Below are 17121 nucleotides of genomic sequence, written 5' to 3' on the forward strand. Positions count from 1 at the left end.
CCACGTGACACATAGCCAAAACAAAGGACAAATAAGTAATTTCGAATCATTAACGAGGGTAGTTTAGGAAATAAAGAATTCCCTCCCATAGTAATCCTCGCAATTTCCTACTTGTTTCCTCCGTGGCATCTTTACTCAATAGACGATTGAATCTCAACCGTCCATTTCCCCCTCTCTAGCAGATAAAAAGAAACCCTAAATTCCTTTCAAATCTTTTTTCTATAACGCTCTCAAAATCCCTCCAATTCACACAAAAAAATAAAAAAACAAAAAATATATATTCTTCAAACATTGAAGCTATTGAAATTAGGGTTTTTTTTTCAATTGAATTTTCATATGGATACAAAATTAGGGCTAGGGTTGGGGAATTATGTGAGCTGGGAAGAGGTGAACGGTTCAAGCGATAAAGGAAGAAGGGTGGTTCGTTATTATTTGAAGAGAAAAGACGGGGGATTGGATCTGGTTATTGTGGGAAAAGAGAGAAGCTTGCGGCATATGTCTTATCACTTTGTTTTCAATAGAAATTTACGTTCTTCTTCTTCGTTCAAGCTGAAATCGAGACGAGAGGTTCTTGATTGGCTTATTGCCGTTGTTTCAGGTACAATTTTTTTATTTGAAAATCCCATATTGTGTGTGTTTTTCTGTTCTTTCTTCACTTTTTAGAATTTTGGGTTCTGGGTTCTCGGGTTTGGGTTGAGTCAATTTTTCAGGTCATAAATTGGCTTCTTTGTTTTTTTTTTAATTATTTTATATAATTGAAGAACTTGTTGTCAAACTGTCCTTTGATTCGGGTTTTTATTTGTTTATGGATTCAAATAATGGATTTTTCATATTTGGATTTCTTAGCAATTTTCTGCTGATTTAGCTCTGAAAGTTGTTGGCCTTAATTTTCGATTTTTATGAACTTGTTGATAGATCATGAATATCAAAGATTTGGACTTCTAATTTATCTTTTTTCGTTTTTGGCTCTGGTTTCTTTTATTTTTGACAAGTTTGTATGTATTTTTATTTATACAAATGACAGAGATGATAAATTGCTCGCTCTTTATAATTTGTGTCATTTCTCCTCAAAGCTGGCTTCTTTCGACCTGTTATTTGATTATTGGAAGCCTCAATAATTATGGATCAAAGTTTGTTAAGTTTATAAAAGTTTCAACCTTTTTCTGCTCTTAACGATTTTCCTATAAATGGAAATTTCCTTTCTTTTGCTTCATTCAGCATTACAATATCCATTATTTGTTTTTCAAAAGTTTCTGTTGAGTTCAGTTATTGTGGGTTTTGACGCTTGTCCTCCCTCAAATTCTCATCTTGTCTGTCTTTTAATGCCTATAAACTATGCCCTAGCGATAATTATCATCTAGATTTTCAGGCGTCATGCTACTGCAAACTGACAATGATCTGGGATGCAGGAATGCTTAATTCAATTTTAAAGAGCTGGTTGACAGCATCGGATCCTTGTGGCCTCAATTTCTAGGTTAACATCTTTTATGGCCAAAACTTATTTATTTGATTTGGAATCTTAACCCTTCTCTTAAGATGCCTTATTGTGTAATTATTCTCAACTATGAATTGTTCTTTGATGGGAATTTGCCTGCATTTTATGTTTGAATGGGTTTGTGTTTTTTTTTGTTTGTTTTGTATGCTGTTATAATGGATACCAAGTGAGCGTCCCTGGCGATTACATAACAATTTTTTATGATTTACAGATGTAAAGCCCCTTCAATCCCCACACCCATCAGGTTCTGTGGATAATAGTGATGCTTCTGAGCCAGATATAGATAATTTCAAGGTATGAAAAACCTTTTTTGACCTGTAATTTCAAAATTATTATCCTCTATGATATCTTTTGGATTATGATCCATCGTTTCTGATTTTTGTGTTTTTATTTTTAGGGCACTCAGATAAGAAAGCTGGGCCAGTATACCAAAGAGTTTTTATGGATAGGTTCACCTTGGACATGCAGAAAAAAGAGGAGGCACTACCAGTCTTTTTGTCGGAATGGTTTCAAAATTTCTGTGAGTGATCTTTCTTCTACTGATTTATACCTTTAATGTTGAGCATGCTTATTTTACACTGTTACTTATTGTATGCTTCTTGTAGGTTTATGACTTTGTATACGTCTTAGCTGAGGAGGATAAACGGCTTGTTGCATACTTGGAAGACATGTTTGAGGACTCGAAAGGGAACAAGATGGTTACTGTACGGTGGTATCACAAAATTGATGAGGTTGGTATTGCTTTGCCTCACAGTTTTAATGACAGAGAGATTTTCTCTTCTCTTTGTCTTCAAGATCTCAATGTTGAATGCATAGATGGAATGGCGATCGTCCTTAGTCCCCATCATTTTGAGAAGTTCCTGAAGGAGGCGAAGCACACTATGTTTGATCCATTCGTTTGCTCCAAGCAATTTGACAATGACGATGCCAGGCCTTTTGATATAACACAAGTCAAAGGTTACCGGAAACAAGAAATATTTAGGTACATGTATACTGATTCTTCTATATCGCATGATGCCCTGAAAGTGGATATTAATGCCATTGATGATTTTGGCATTGGGCCTAGGAAGAGGCATCGTCAATCAAATGACGATGATGTATTCCATGGTGGTAAGCAACAAATGAACACAGTTAATGTGGATATGCATGATGTAAGTAATAATTGGGTTGACTGCAACATTCAAATGGAGATATGCAATCCAACCGGAGGAGAATCAACAGGCCCTCTGTCTAGAATTGAGACTAAGCAGAATCTTCTTCAATATCTGAAGGTTGGTTCTGAAGTTGAAGTGCTTTCTCAAGATAGTGGCATTAGAGGTTGCTGGTTTAGAGCTTCGATAATTAAGATGCATAAACATAAGGTGAAGGTGAGATATCAAGATATTAAGGATGCTGATAATGAAGCAGACAATTTAGAGGTAAATATTTTGTTAAACCTTCTATTTATTTATTTTTTGCCTTTGGTCAATTTGAAAAGAGAAGGCTGAAAATAACAGCATTTTATGAACTATATTAACATGCAGATTTTTGGTGCAGGAATGGATTTTATCTACTAGAGCTGCAGTTGCTGACCACTTCAGATTTCGATTTTGTGGAAGGCCAATCATTCGTCCTCCTCGCAAATTTAATAAGAGTCGAGTGTCATGGAGTTTTGATACTGGGACTGCTGTTGATGTTTGGAGGCATGATGTTTGGCAAGAAGGCATTGTTGTTCGTAAAGAATCTGATGACAGCTTTCGTGTCTTTTTCCCAGGTTTGCTAAAATTTCCATATCTCACATTATCATTATCACTTTTAGTTTTCTAGTTTCGGTTCTAATAAAATATGTTGGCACTAACAAGAACTCTTGTTTTTTTTTTGACAGAGGAAAAGCAAGAATCAATTGTAAGCCGTGGTGATCTGAGACACTCGCAAGAATGGCTGGGAAATGAATGGATGCACGTCAAAGACCGGCCTGATATTGTGACCACTCTATCGTCTTTTACGGAAAAGCTTGTAACTGTGTCTGATGAAATCAAATTAGTTCAAACTGTTGTTTGTGAGACGAAGCAATCAGAGAAATCAAAAACTGAATGTAGTGATCATCCGTTGGATTCTGGAAGCGATGGGGCTGTGGAATTGAAGACGGTGCGGGATCTCTCTAAGGATGATTCTCTAGCGCAGTTAAGGTGGAAGTCTTCAAAGAAGAGAAGACGCAGCGGTGTGATTTCTAACCCAAGGCTGCATCACAATTCTGTTGACAGCAAGAGCTCCACAAAAGTAATTAAACTCCACCCCTCTAAAAGATTTGTGATTCCAATTTCTCTTAAAGTTGATCATGAGAATTGCAAGTACGCGGGGGATTCTCGGTTTAGTTCTGCCGTGGCTCAGCCCCTAACAAGCTTGGTTATGTCTAGGTGATAATGTTAGGATCCTGTTTTTTTTTTTTCAGAGGTACATAGTTCAATGCGCATGAGCTCGATGCGTTTAGTTTTAGAGTTCACGATAGCCTACTAACATCCATCCAGATTCTGTTACTGCAGAGAGTTTGATGTAAGAATAGCCTGGTGCCCCAAAATCTCAGGCAGCAATTTTGATTGACTTCACAGTTATAGATTTGGATATTTATGTCTTCTAATTATTGCTGGAGGTGTTCAGCTGTATGTAATTTGTAAATTATTTCTCTGGTAATAAAATCTCGTCTGCCCTTGATCTGATAATAAAAAGCCTACCTGCTGTTTATACAAGCTTAATTCTGATAAGTTTGTTTCAGGTTATTATAGTTGAGTTACTTGAGTATCATTAAAGTTGCTGAAGAATCAAAGTCATTTAGGTACTACGTTGTTTTGTTTCTTGTTGTTTAACTGTTATGTCCAAAAAGCTAGACATTCACAATTTTTAATGTGTCCCAATTCTCTTAAAAGAGTTGTGTGTTGGGGACCCATCAACGGCTCGTTGCATTGCGACGCTCCTTATGAAGTAAAATAAATTATTCAGAGACTTGGTCTTATAATTAATAAAGAAAATAAATCCGTTACACTAACACAAGTGTTCGGTCTTATAAGAATGCTGTAAAGAATAATTGTAGATAAGAAACTTAGAAAAACAGTGGTAGGTGTGGGCCTGCCTCATCGAAGGAGGTATCATTGTCAACTATGAACAGACACTTTTTTCACTTTACTATGCTCCTATAGGCTTATTATGCATTACAACCTTTATTTTCATCTCTTTCATTGTTGTTCAACAACTCAAAAGATGGCCTTCCTCTGTCAGAACAGAAAAATCTGTTGTTAGATCTTTTTCTTTGTCTCTGTCTGTCTTTCTCTTCATGTAACATGAGATTTTAACTTGTTACCTTACTCTTTAATCTATATGAGTGGACATAATTGGTGTTTAAACGGAGACATGGCGCTTGCTCATCGTACTAAGAAGGAAACATCAAGAACTGGTTTCAAGAAACCAAGTAAAGGCGTGATCCTTTCCGGAACTAGCCTTGCTTCTGTTGAATCCTTATCGGTCCCTCTCGTAAGTTGTTGTGCGTTCTTGGTGTTTTAAGGTTGAATGGTATGTGAAATTGTTGTGAATTATGGGTTGAACAGGTCCAAGAAGTTGTGCTCTCGGCGGATATGCAGTGCGTTGAATGTCAAAAAAGAGTAGCTGAGTTTATTTCAAGAATGAATGGTAAGATTATTTGATGTGTTCTGTTCTGAGACTTTAAGCTTCCACATGAATGTAGCATTAACTTTGGGGGAAATTGTGTCTTTGGTAGAATATTCTTGGTTGGTTAAATTGATGGCTGAACACTGTTTTTGAAGATGAATTTGGTTTTATCTTCTATTGAAAATAGAAAAGTTTTTTTTTTTTTCATCCTGGTGGAAAAGTAGGTGGTCCTGTTTGCTTGCCTTCTATGTTAATATTTCTTTTTATTTTTATAGTTTGGAGTAATAATGAGTGGTGAGCTAGATATAAAGATAATTTATTTCATTAACGTTGGTAAGGGAGAGTCAGGTCAATTTGAGAGCTACTAAGAATTGATTCAAAAAATACTCGAAATTAAGACATCAATCAAGTCAGCCTCCGGTTTGAGTTTCTCGAATCAATTGTCGAATAGAGTTCAAAGTCCAAATGCTCGTTTCAATAAACTCGTGCAACTAATTGAATTTTTAATTTTTTAATTTTTTCTATACATATTTATAATAACATTTATAAATTTTTCATTAAAATTTAATTTTTAAATATTGTAAATAAATGGACGTAGTGTACTAGAAATCGATTTTCAACTATTCAATCAGCTTCAAACTTTAGAAAAATGGATTAAATTCAAAATCAATCGAGTCAAGTCGATCTTGAACTTTACCGTGCTTTTACTCGGTTCGATTCCATTGGTTGTTGTTAACCTCCATAAATTTGTACAAAGTGAAAATATCAATCAAAATGTTCATATAAATCCCTTAAAAAGTAGCTTATCACCATTGTTTGATTGTGTACTTTTGTGGCAATTGGACCCCATTGATTTACAGTACTGGCTGAATGATCTGCAAGTTGGAGTGACTTGAGCTGTAGAAGTCTTTAGTCTTGCTTTTAAATTGGAATATAACTGTGATGTTTGGTTTTGCAGATACAGAATCTGTGTTAATTAATGTGCTGGAGAAGAAGGTAACTCTTACCTGTAGATATCCTGCTCTCAAACTCTCCACAGCTCAACTTGCTGGAATTTACAGCAGTCCTCTCAAGAAGATTGCCGTCGTCAAGCGGATTTTTCGATCTGTCTGCACTTGAATACACTTCAAGATTTTACAGCATTGCCCTATAAACGTAGTTGTGTAATTAAAGGAGATGTCAGGTTACATCTATGTACATATTTGTTTTATAGTTGATTCAAGAAATAAGGAAGAAAAATGAAATATCAATGCAAGAGTTGTATAATACTAGAATTTCTTTTTAATTCTTTTTTTTATCAGAGACAAATACTATTGAATTGAATTTTTAATTCAACTGAAATAACAGGTTGCAAAGGTCGGACGCAATCTCGAAAAATACAATTGGATGACCTAACCACTCGACTTGCTATTTGAAAAAAAAATTATTCAATGTAACCGTTGCGCCATATTATTCGTGCAATAAATCAATTGTATGTTTGTCATGTAGAATTTTTAATGATAAAAAATATAAATAATAATTAAAAGATTCCTTATCGTGAATGTTCATTGACCTTTATAAATATAAGGCTTAATCACCAAAAAATGCCAAACCTATACGTTTTGTGTCAATTATAGCCAAACCTTTAAAAATCACCAGATTTAGCCAAACCTTATATGTTCTGTTTCTTTTTTAGCCATTTTGAATCGAACCGGTTTTTCTGACACCGTGTCGTCCACGTCACTGCCAACTAAGCAATTGATTTAAATAAGGTTTGGCTATAACTGACACAAAAAAAATAGGTTTGGTATTTTTTGGGTGAATAAACCTAATTTTAAATTCAAGCCAATTTTTAAGTTTAATAATTAGTAAATTAATTATATCATTTATGAAATTTATATATATTTAAAAATAATTAATATTTTCTATTTAATACTAATTTTAATTAATTTTAATTTTTTATTAAACTTAATTAAATCTAATAAATTTATATTATAATATATTTTAATGAATATGTAATTAAAAAATTAATTAATATATTACTTAGGAATTAATGTTGAATTAAATTTGGTGAAAGGATTTAATGTTCATGATGATTTTGAACTTGATTTATTATTTTTAATGTTGTTGAGATCTTGATATGACTGAATTTAGGTAATAAATAAAATAGTTATGTGTAAATTAAGGTAAGTTTTTGGCTATGCCGAGTAAAATAACATATGCGTTTATACTTATAAACATCATGATATATATTGATTACACCACAATGAGCTTCACTTTTTAAAGAAAAAAAATGAGAAAATAATTACACGCGTCCTTTAAATAGTCTATTCAGTGATTATTTTTATATTTATGTGTGTATAGTTTAATTACGAACATTGTCTATTATTCTCAGATTGTTCGTTGGAAGACGAACAATTGGGTCTCAAACGGCAGCGGTGTCCAAGAACCGACGACTGGAATTTAAAAAAAATAAATTTTAAGATGAATATGACATTTTTTGTTTTTAATAGAATTTAAATTAATTATATATCCATCAAATATGTAAAAAACATTTATTAGAATTATTTAAATTTAGTAAAAAATAAATTAATTTTAATTAGCGTTAAATAAAAATATTATTTTTTAAATATATATGAATTTTATTATAATATAATTAATCATTTAATTAATTAATTTTAAAATTAGTTTTATTCATCAAAAAATACCAAACCTATGCATTTTGTGTCAATTATAGCCAAACCTTATTTAAATATTTCAGTTGTCATGCCAGCCAATTGCTTAGTTGGCGGTGACGTGGACGACACGGTGTCATAAAAACCGGTTCGATTCAAAAATGACTAAAAAAGAAACAGAACATATAAGGTTTGGCTAAATCTGATGATTTTTAAAGGTTTGGCTATAATTGACACAAAACGTATAGGTTTGGTATTTTTTGGTGATTAAGCCTAAATATAATATGCCAGAACTATTGCATGTGATAAACACTTTTTGAAAAAATTTATAAAACATTTTGAATTTTAGAGTAAAAATTTATTTTGGCGGACAATAAATTTGTGTTTCCTAATTGTCAAAAAAATTATGTATGTCTTTCAAATTTAGGACAAACTTTTAAAATTAATTAAATTAATACTAAACTTTAGCAATATGGTAAAAAAAAATCAGCAAAAATAGACATTATAGCATCAATTTCTTTTAAAAGATGGACAAGTCAAATAAATGATTGGTGATGACATGCTATTTGAATCAAAACTACAATAGCACCAGAATCGGTATTGATATTCCGATATGAATTCAACTGTCTCAAATTAACTTTTAGCCGATTACTTTTTTTTTTTTAAATAAACAGTTACTTTCATAAATTAACAAGCTGATGAATCAGCCATTACAAGATGTAAAAACTCCAAAGAGACAGATCCCCTCCAGATTTTTGTCTCAAAATCAGCTACTAAGGCTTTCCTAGCCAGGGAGTGAGCTACCTTATTCTTAGCTCTGCAAGAATACTCCACACTAGTACATTCCCCATTAGGGATTAAGTTATAACAATCCTGTACTAAAAGGTTGATGTCATTACAATGCAATTTGTTGTTGGTGAAGCTATCCACTACGACTTTCGAATCAGAATTTATCATGAAAGGAGTTAGATTTTCTTCAATTGCTAGGGTAATGCCATCCCTAATAGCCATCGCTTCTCCCACACTCACTTCAGGCTTTCCATTTCTTCTCCTGGTGTATGCTACTTTCACCTCTCCACGCCAATCTCTGATTACCACTCCAGTCCCAAAACTGTTCCCCTCATTTTCAAAGCTAGCATCCACATTAACTTTGTACGTATTAGGTCTTGGAGGAATCCATCTGGTGTCTTCTTCCTTGTTACACGCTGGACTATCCCCATTTCTTTCTCTAGCTGTCTGAGCATCATTATAGGAATGCTGCTGCTCCTTCACGTAATTGATAGCCCACTCTAGCAGCTGAGTTCCTGGTTTGTCTTGTTTGCCATGAACCACAAAATTTCTGTTACCCCAAATAAGCCAGAGAAGCACAACAAAAAGTAAGAAATCAGATTTCTGAAAGGTATTGAAGGCTTGAAGCAGTAAATCTTTCATATTCCAGGATCTAGAAGGCTGGAGAGTTCCTGCCATGTCCCATGTTTCCCACACCCGCTTAGCTCCCTTACAAAACCATAGCGCATGAATGACATTCTCACACTTAGCACCACATCTAGGACATTTATCTTCAATATTCATTCTTCTCTTTGTAAGATTGTATGTTACAGGGAGCCATTCGTAAAAGCACTTCCAAGCAAAAATTCTGATCTTGGTGGGAGCCTTCAACTTCCATAGATGTTTCCACCATCTCAAGTAGCTAGAATTTTCCGAGGAAGATGCCGTCTCCTTCATGTTAATAGCTACTCTATAAGCACTACGAACGCTGAAACAGCCCGTTTTGTCGTAATGCCATCTGAGTTTGTCCTTTTGAAAAGAATTAGCCAGAGGTATGGAGAGGATACATTGGACATCTATCGGCTCAAAGTTAGCCTCCAGCAACTGTGTTTTCCACTCTCCAGTCTCTGATATCAGGTCATTGACCTTAGTATTATAATCAAGTTTGGGCCTGCTCAAAACTTTGAAAGTTCGCTCCCGAGGCAGCCACCTATCTTTGTAGACATGTATATCTGAGCCGTCCCCAACACGCCATCTACTCCCTTGAATAATTATGTCTCTCGCCCAAAGTATACTCCTCCAAGTATACGATCCTGTCCTTGGGCATATGGCATCCAGAAAATGCCCTTCTCTGTAATATCTGTGTTTGAAAATCTTGGCTATGAGGCTGTCGGGTTGTGTCAAGAGTTTCCAGCCCTGCTTTGCTAAGAGAGATCGATTAAAACATTCTAAATCTCTGAAGCCGATTCCCCCATGGCACTTTGGGGTACAAAGAGCTTTCCATGAGGTCCAGTGAATTTTTTTATGGCCCTCATAGCTTCCCCACCAAAACCTATTACACAACTTCTCCACTTCATCGATCAGATTTTTTGGGAACTTAAAGCAGCTCATATAGTAGGCAGGGATAGACTGGATTATAGCCTTCAGGAGGACCTCTTTCCCACCACTAGAAAACAGTTGTTATTTCCACGATTGGAGTTTCTTCCATATCTTCTCCTTTATAGTTTTGAAGCTTTCGCCTTTGTTTCTTCCAACAGTAGAGGGTAAACCCAAGTACTTCTCATGGCAGGGGACTATAGGGACTTGAAGAATATCCTGGACTTGCTTCCTTGCCTCTGTACTCACTCCTTTGCCGAAAGATAAGGCGGATTTGTCCAGGTTAATGATTTGGCCTGACCCTTTACTGTACATCTCAAGAATTCTCCTAATCTCCCCACATTCTTGGACATTAGCTCTAGCGAAGAGAAAACTGTCGTCCGCAAAGAAGATATGTGAGACTTTGCAATTATCCCCAAACTCAACCCCCTGAATCAAGCCGGCATTCACCCTATTGTTTATGATGCTTGACAGGCCCTGGGCACAAATGAGGAAGAGATAAGGGGATAGCGGGTCCCCCTGCCTCAGCCCTCTACTAGGGATACAAGCACCTTTAACCACACCATTTATTAAGAACGAGAACCTGACCGAAGAAACACATCTCATCACCTTCTCTACCCAGCCACCATTAAAACCTAGCTTTAGCATCATTGCCTCTATGAACTTCCATTCCACCCTCTCGTATGCCTTTGACATATCTAATTTGAGCGCCAGCGGCCCATTTACTTTCCTGGTAGACTTCTTTATAACATGCACACACTCAAAACCAATTAGAGCACTATCTATAATTTGTCTACCGGGAATAAAAGCATTTTGGGAACAATCAATGACTCTCCCTATGACTCTACGCAGCCTATTAGCTAGAGTTTTCGAGATAATTTTATAAATAACATTACACAGGCTAATGGGGCGAAAATCACACATACGTTCCACATTACTAACTTTAGGGATGAGAGCTACAATAGTTTCATTAATGCAATCAATACTGGACTCAAAGTTTAAGAAATGGAGGCACACCTTTATTATGTCCTGACCGATGATCCTCCAGTATCGCTGTTAAAAAAGGGCGGGGAAGCCGTCTTTGCCGGGAGCTTTAGTCGCATTGATCTCCTTCAGCGCCTCCATAATCTCATCGGCTTTATATCTGGCTGACATAACACTGTTCATCTCCTCAGTAACCACCTGCCCCACATGGTTTGTGATTTCTTCAATGTCACTCTCAGACGGATTAGTTGTTTGGAATAAGTCTTGGAAATAATCTTGAACTATGTCCTCAACCTCTTTTGGTTTCTCCTTCCACGTGCCTGAAGCGTCTCTAAGCCCTCTAATTCTATTTCGTGCCCTTCTTTGGGAAGCTCTTCTGTGAAAGTACCGTGTGTTCCTATCCCCGTGAGCTAACCATTCGGCCCTGGCTCTCTGTTTCCAAGCAATTTCCTCCTGTTTTAGCAGCTTATTGAGGCTGTTTTCAGTGCTAATAATCTGAGAGACAGATATGCTCTCATCATTCGAATTTAGTATCAATCTCAATTCCTCCTTCTTTGCAGCTATTCGCCTCTTAAGGTCCCCAAAAGTATTTCTCCCCCAATTTTTAAACGCTCTGCTGCACTTCATAAGTTTAGGGGTTAGGTCTGAGATACTACTCACATTGCCACTTTCTGCCCAGCAGTTTTGGACCACTTCGTCAAACCTTGCATCTGTGGTCCATAACTCCTCGAAATGGAACCTGGACCTTTTCTTTTCTTCTCTCTCAATCTCTGTGCTTCCCGGCTTATCCATCATGATGATAGGTTTGTGGTCCGAGCCCCCTCCATCAAGGACACTGACTTTTGAGTTTGGGAAGAGGGACTTCCAGGCAACATTGATAACAAAGCGATCCAATCTTTCGCGGATCACCATATTCCCTCTTTTTCCCCACCAAGTGTGGCCATACTCCTTACCCCCTGCATCAAACAAACTACTTCTCTCAAGGGCTTGATTGAAGTTTGTCATAAGGTATTGAGCCTTACTCCCTCCCCCCTGTTTTTCAGAAGCTTCAGAGATCTCGTTGAAATCTCCGCCGCAGATCCATGGGCCAGAGAACACGGAGCTTAATCTTTCCAGGAGAGTCCAAGAGTGGACTCTCTGAGACTGAACCGGGTTGCCGTAGAAACCGGTAAATCTCCAATGGGTCCCGTTACTATTCTGGATCATACAATCAATATAGAAGTTGGAGGAACTTATGATAGATATCTTACTAAAATCATCCCAGAGGACGGCTAAGCCACCACTTTTGCCCACGCAGTCGACGCTGAAGTAACCCCCATCTTCAATTTCTGGCAAGTATCTCTGATCTTCTCCTCCTTCATCCTCGTTTCCATTAAGAACACTATGCTGGGATTTAATTTATGCACATGATCGCGCAAGGCTTTGAACGTTCGAAAGGATCCCAACCCTTGAACATTCCAGCTGAGAATTAACATTGCGATCGGCGAACCTGCTGGACAGGTTCCGCCGCTTTAAGGTTGTTTGTAGCCCCTTCAGAGTTATAGTCTCTTGGTTGAGATAATTCCTCTGAAACCTTCGCATATCTTCCCACTTCTCCTACTCCTTCTTTGGTTAACACCTTCTCTGCTTCAAGATTTCCAATTAGGTTAGAGATGTCACCTAATGGAACCTTCTTCCCTTTTGCCATAGGTTTTTTAATTCCTGTCTTGGGCTTTCTTGGGCTTTTTTTAAAGCCCTTAAACTTCGCACGGACCCCTAGCCCAGCCTTATTACTCTCCTCCATATGGCCTTTTTGTTTACTGCGCGCCAAAAAATCCTTTTCTCGTGTTTCAAAATCTCTTTCTACCTCAATCTCGATCAACCCCGAGAAATCCGTAACCGCCACTCTTTTCTCCTCTCCGGCCATACACGAATTAGTCAACATCATACCTTTTGCTGCAGCACCTTCCCCCACGTTTGTAGGTACTACAGCTTTATCCCTATCCTTTCCATCACCTATCACTTTATCCTTCTCCTTCTCAGCTTTTTCCAAGCTGGTTGTCTCTGGTATGTTTTACCGTGGATTTGCACTTTGTCTATCGCCGGTTGTACTGTAACTCGTCTTCAACCTCTTCCTCCCCCCTAGATCTTGTGCTTGCCCTGCTCAAATGAAGTCAGTGTATTTCAGCACACTCCCCTCCTCTGACCGTTTGGGGCATTCCAACAGGGGATGGCCAATAATCCCACACTGATAGCATAAGTCCGGTAATCTCTCGTACCATAGAACAGCCATAACCGTATTTCCCTTATCATCGACTTTTACCTTTAAACCTCGCTTAAGTGGTTTTGTGATATTCATCTTTACCCTAACCCGTATATACCTCCCTGTACAATCACCGGACGCTCCTGGGTCGACTTCCTCCACCAAGCCCAGATTTGCTCCCAAACTCCTTCCTGCTTCCTTGGACAAGCACATAAGTGGTAGATTGTGTATTTGTACCCAGAATGAGGCTTGATCGAAAGCCATACTGTTATAGTCACCTAGTCCTGTAGGGACTTCCAATACAATTAGTTTCTCTAGATAGTTCCATGGGCCGCCGGCCAGCACTCTTCTTCTATCTTCTTGTGCTCCAAAATGGAAGACAAATAGATTCATTCCCACTGCTTCAACTGTCAGTGGTTCCTTGGTTCGCCAAAGATAGCTAACCGTTTGTATAAACCCTTCTCTATTAACTCGTTTGGTAGACATGATTTTGCCTATCAACGAGTTTGCAACTTTCTTCTCACCGGCGTCTCTGGCTATTTCACCCAGGTCGCAAGCCACCACGTCTTCCTCATCGTCTGAGAGGGTTAAGGATTGGCACAATGATGCTAATTCCATACTGTCAAACACAAACCCTAGAAGAGTTTGAGAGAACTTACTATTCTGTTTTCAGAGAACTTATTTGAATCTTTTCTTCTCTTTTAGCCGATTACTAATCGGTCAAAAATAACTCTAAACTGAGAATTATTTTAGAAATCATACTAAAATTGAAAAACTTTAAAAATCATTAAATTTTGCAAGTATATTTCTGTGTAAAGTTTAACCTTGACTGCAACAAAGTATTTGCTGTGAAAAGATTAGCTCTAGAAACAAGAAAGAAATACTTTATTGTATAATTCATGAAGCTAAACAAAGTATGAAATTAGAGGAAAGCAATACTTTCTCCTAAACTGTGTCACAAACAATACCATTTTATTAATAATTAATCAGAATCAGATTCCAAATTTAAAGCAAAGAATTTCCAGCATATAATCCAAAAGTTAAATTTTTTTATATTCTCAAAATTCTACTCAATATTTCCTTTTCATTGCGGTCATACCGATCAAACATTTATCTTGCTGTTATGTCAGTTCATAGCTTTATATCAGCAAAGGCAAGAACAAAAAAATATCTTAAAAAGCTTTCCTATTTTGCTGTCAAAATTATTGAAAATAGTTTGTGATTTTGATTTTGATTTTGGTGCAGAATTGCTGCATGGTAATGAGAATTAATCTTGATTGCAACGCTTGCTGCAGGAAAACAAGGAGAATCATTCTCAACATGAAAGGTAAAAACTCGAATCATTGAATTTATGTAATTTTTCGTTTTGGCTAATATAATTTTAATATGTTTCAATTTGGACACCAAACTTCGATTTAATTTCTTAGTAATTTCGTTGCAAATTTGTTTATATGGAACCCAAAATTTTCCAGGTCATGGGGCAATAAATTTTTTCTTACAAAAATAATGAATTTTCATAAAAGTTTAATATGCATTCTGTTTGGATATAATTGTCCACTTCTTTTATTTTTCAACTCCAAAAATGTTGCTCATTTTTAATAATAACAATCATTGGATTGGGATTCCCTCAAATTTTTAAATTTGAGGGAGTCATGTTGTTCATTAGTAAATGAACAGTGTAAATTAATTAATTAAAATTGTATTTTTTTATCTACACCGTTCATTTGTAATAAATGTTGTAAATCACAAATATCACCTCTTCAAGTTCAAAATAAATTTGAGAGAATCCCATTCTACAATCATTAAAACTAATTTTTCTATGTTGTCATATTTGAACTCCACTAGTAAAATAGTAGTATTTAGAACAAATTACTCCAACATTTCTTATATATTTAGTTCATATTTTAGTCTTTTCTGTTTAAAAACCAAATCAATATAATCCCTCACTTTTATTTTTATCAACAGTTTAATCCCTTCGTCTAGTTTTGGTATTAGTTAACCGTGTTAAAGGACTTATAGGTAAATTAATTTTCAAAATGAGAGACGAAACTGTTGACAGAATTAAAAGTAGAGAACCATATCATTTTTTTAATTTAGTTATTTGACTCAGTTGACTAACACCAAAAATAATAGACGGAAGAACTAAATTGTTGATGGAAACAAAAGAAAGGGACCATAAATATAAATTATAACATATATGGGAGGCCCTATAGTAACTTGCTCTATAATTTGTTTCTATAATTATGTTAAACAAAGGTAAATAGAAAAAATAGAAACAAAAATATAAAAATTTATAATATTAATTGTGTCTTTTTAACCGTGTGATAAAAAATGAACAAATTTATTAGATTGGAGTAGATGTGTTCATGGGTCGGTTTTATTATGTTTTGTAAGCGGAAGCCGAGCTCGAGCCCCGGTCCGAGTTTCATATTTGCTACAGCCCCGACCTTAAAACTCTTTATACACGGGCTTGATTTGGGCGTGGACGGGTTTATATGAAATTTTTTATATAAAGCAAAGTCCGATTTCACTCGTAAAATAATATATTGTTTCAAACTCGGGATCGAACCGGATTTGAGACAAAAAATCAATATCCAAACCCGGTTCAAAGAGGCCGGGCCGGATAGATACCCAGACCTATAAACAAGTCTAAAACGGAGTGAGTATTTAGCTAACGTTTGAGAAAGAACAAACCCATATAGAGGTCTCTGTACTTTACACGTTTTTTTCTGTAAGTTCTTATACTTCATTTTTGTATTATATAGTCCCTCTACTTACCTATTTTCGATTTTCAGGTCCTTTTTAAATTTTTTACAATACTTTTGTGTGGAGGAAAAAAAATTGTAAGTAGAGGGACTGGAAAAAATTCAAAAAGAACCTTAAAATCGAAAATAGGTAAATAAAGGGATCAGATAATACAAAAATAAAGTATAAGGACTTACAAAAAAAACGTGTAAAGTACAGGACCCTCTACATAGATTAAGTCTTTGAGAAAATATGACATAACAAGATCTTGTTGCTACATTAACTCTGTTGTCTATAATTGTAAACTCTAAATTAAAATCCTGACCAAAATAAACTAACACAAATTAAGTGATTCCGAAAATTTAATACTAGCAAAAACGCTCTTTATCCGGTAAATAAAGAATATATTATGTCTATTTTGTTGTTTCATACTGCAGAAGTAGAATCACACATGATAGCTAAGCAAGAATGTAGAGTAGTGGTATGTGGAAGGTTTACACCAGCAGATGTTGCTATAAAGTTAAGGAAGAAGATGAAGAGAAGAGTTGAAATACTGGAAATTCAAGAGTTTGCTGAAACTGAAAGACATGAAGACCCAAGGCCTATGGTCTCTCTTACTAATTAGCACTCACATTTTAATTTTTTTAAGGAATTTGTTAGCACAATTAATGTATTCTTTAGATAAAAAATTGTTTCTGTGTAGAATTTGTTAGCTAAATTCATTTCTTTCATATGACATTTTTTTATTTGGATAAAGCTTGTTTTAAAATTGATTTTGAGAGTTACTTTTTTATTAATTAGAGTCGCTTACGTGTTTCCCACATGGCTCGTAGTGTGACTTATCAAATAATAATAATAATTATATTTATTATAAATTAAGATAATTATATTTATATTTAATTCATAATTATTTCTATAATTATAAACTGTATTAAAGTATAAAATATAAAATAATAATTAAAATGACATTTTTATTGAAATTGAATTCATAACTAAAT

At 35.6% G+C, this 17121-nt stretch overlaps 4 protein-coding genes across 5 annotated transcripts; 3 read left to right on the plus strand and 1 right to left on the minus strand.

The window, feature by feature from the left end:
• Positions 1-217: 217 nt before the first annotated feature.
• LOC126673185 (uncharacterized) lies at positions 218-4112 on the plus strand. Of its 2 annotated transcripts, none has more exons than XM_050367196.2 (6): positions 218-598; positions 1707-1789; positions 1902-2015; positions 2101-2913; positions 3032-3248; positions 3360-4112. In XM_050367196.2, the coding sequence occupies exons 1-6, from the start codon at positions 337-339 to the stop codon at positions 3893-3895; spliced, it is 2025 nt and encodes a 674-aa protein (XP_050223153.1). In that variant the 5' UTR covers positions 218-336; the 3' UTR covers positions 3896-4112. The 2 variants fall into 2 exon arrangements, with proteins under 2 accessions (XP_050223153.1, XP_050223152.1); XM_050367195.2 differs by having other exon boundaries at positions 219-598; positions 1893-2015.
• A 207-nt stretch (positions 4113-4319) lies between these two features.
• On the plus strand, positions 4320-6430 carry LOC126673186 (uncharacterized). Its single transcript, XM_050367198.2, has 3 exons — positions 4320-4999; positions 5074-5155; positions 6093-6430. Exons 1-3 carry the CDS (start codon positions 4847-4849, stop codon positions 6251-6253), a joined length of 396 nt encoding a protein of 131 aa, XP_050223155.1. The 5' UTR covers positions 4320-4846; the 3' UTR covers positions 6254-6430.
• A 3806-nt stretch (positions 6431-10236) lies between these two features.
• On the minus strand, positions 10237-13996 carry LOC126672813 (uncharacterized). The gene is made up of 4 exons (XM_050366764.1): positions 13309-13996; positions 12626-13179; positions 11238-12522; positions 10237-11108 (listed from the first exon to the last, which is right to left on the minus strand). Exons 1-4 carry the CDS (start codon positions 13994-13996, stop codon positions 10237-10239), a joined length of 3399 nt encoding a protein of 1132 aa, XP_050222721.1.
• A 427-nt stretch (positions 13997-14423) lies between these two features.
• LOC126674244 (uncharacterized) lies at positions 14424-16896 on the plus strand. The gene is made up of 3 exons (XM_050368661.2): positions 14424-14531; positions 14624-14705; positions 16561-16896. Exons 1-3 carry the CDS (start codon positions 14502-14504, stop codon positions 16746-16748), a joined length of 300 nt encoding a protein of 99 aa, XP_050224618.1. The 5' UTR covers positions 14424-14501; the 3' UTR covers positions 16749-16896.
• Positions 16897-17121: the final 225 nt, after the last annotated feature.

The sequence above is a fragment of the Mercurialis annua genome, linkage group LG3, assembly GCF_937616625.2.
Source record: "Mercurialis annua linkage group LG3, ddMerAnnu1.2, whole genome shotgun sequence".
In the NCBI taxonomy this organism is placed as follows: Eukaryota; Viridiplantae; Streptophyta; class Magnoliopsida; order Malpighiales; family Euphorbiaceae; genus Mercurialis; species Mercurialis annua.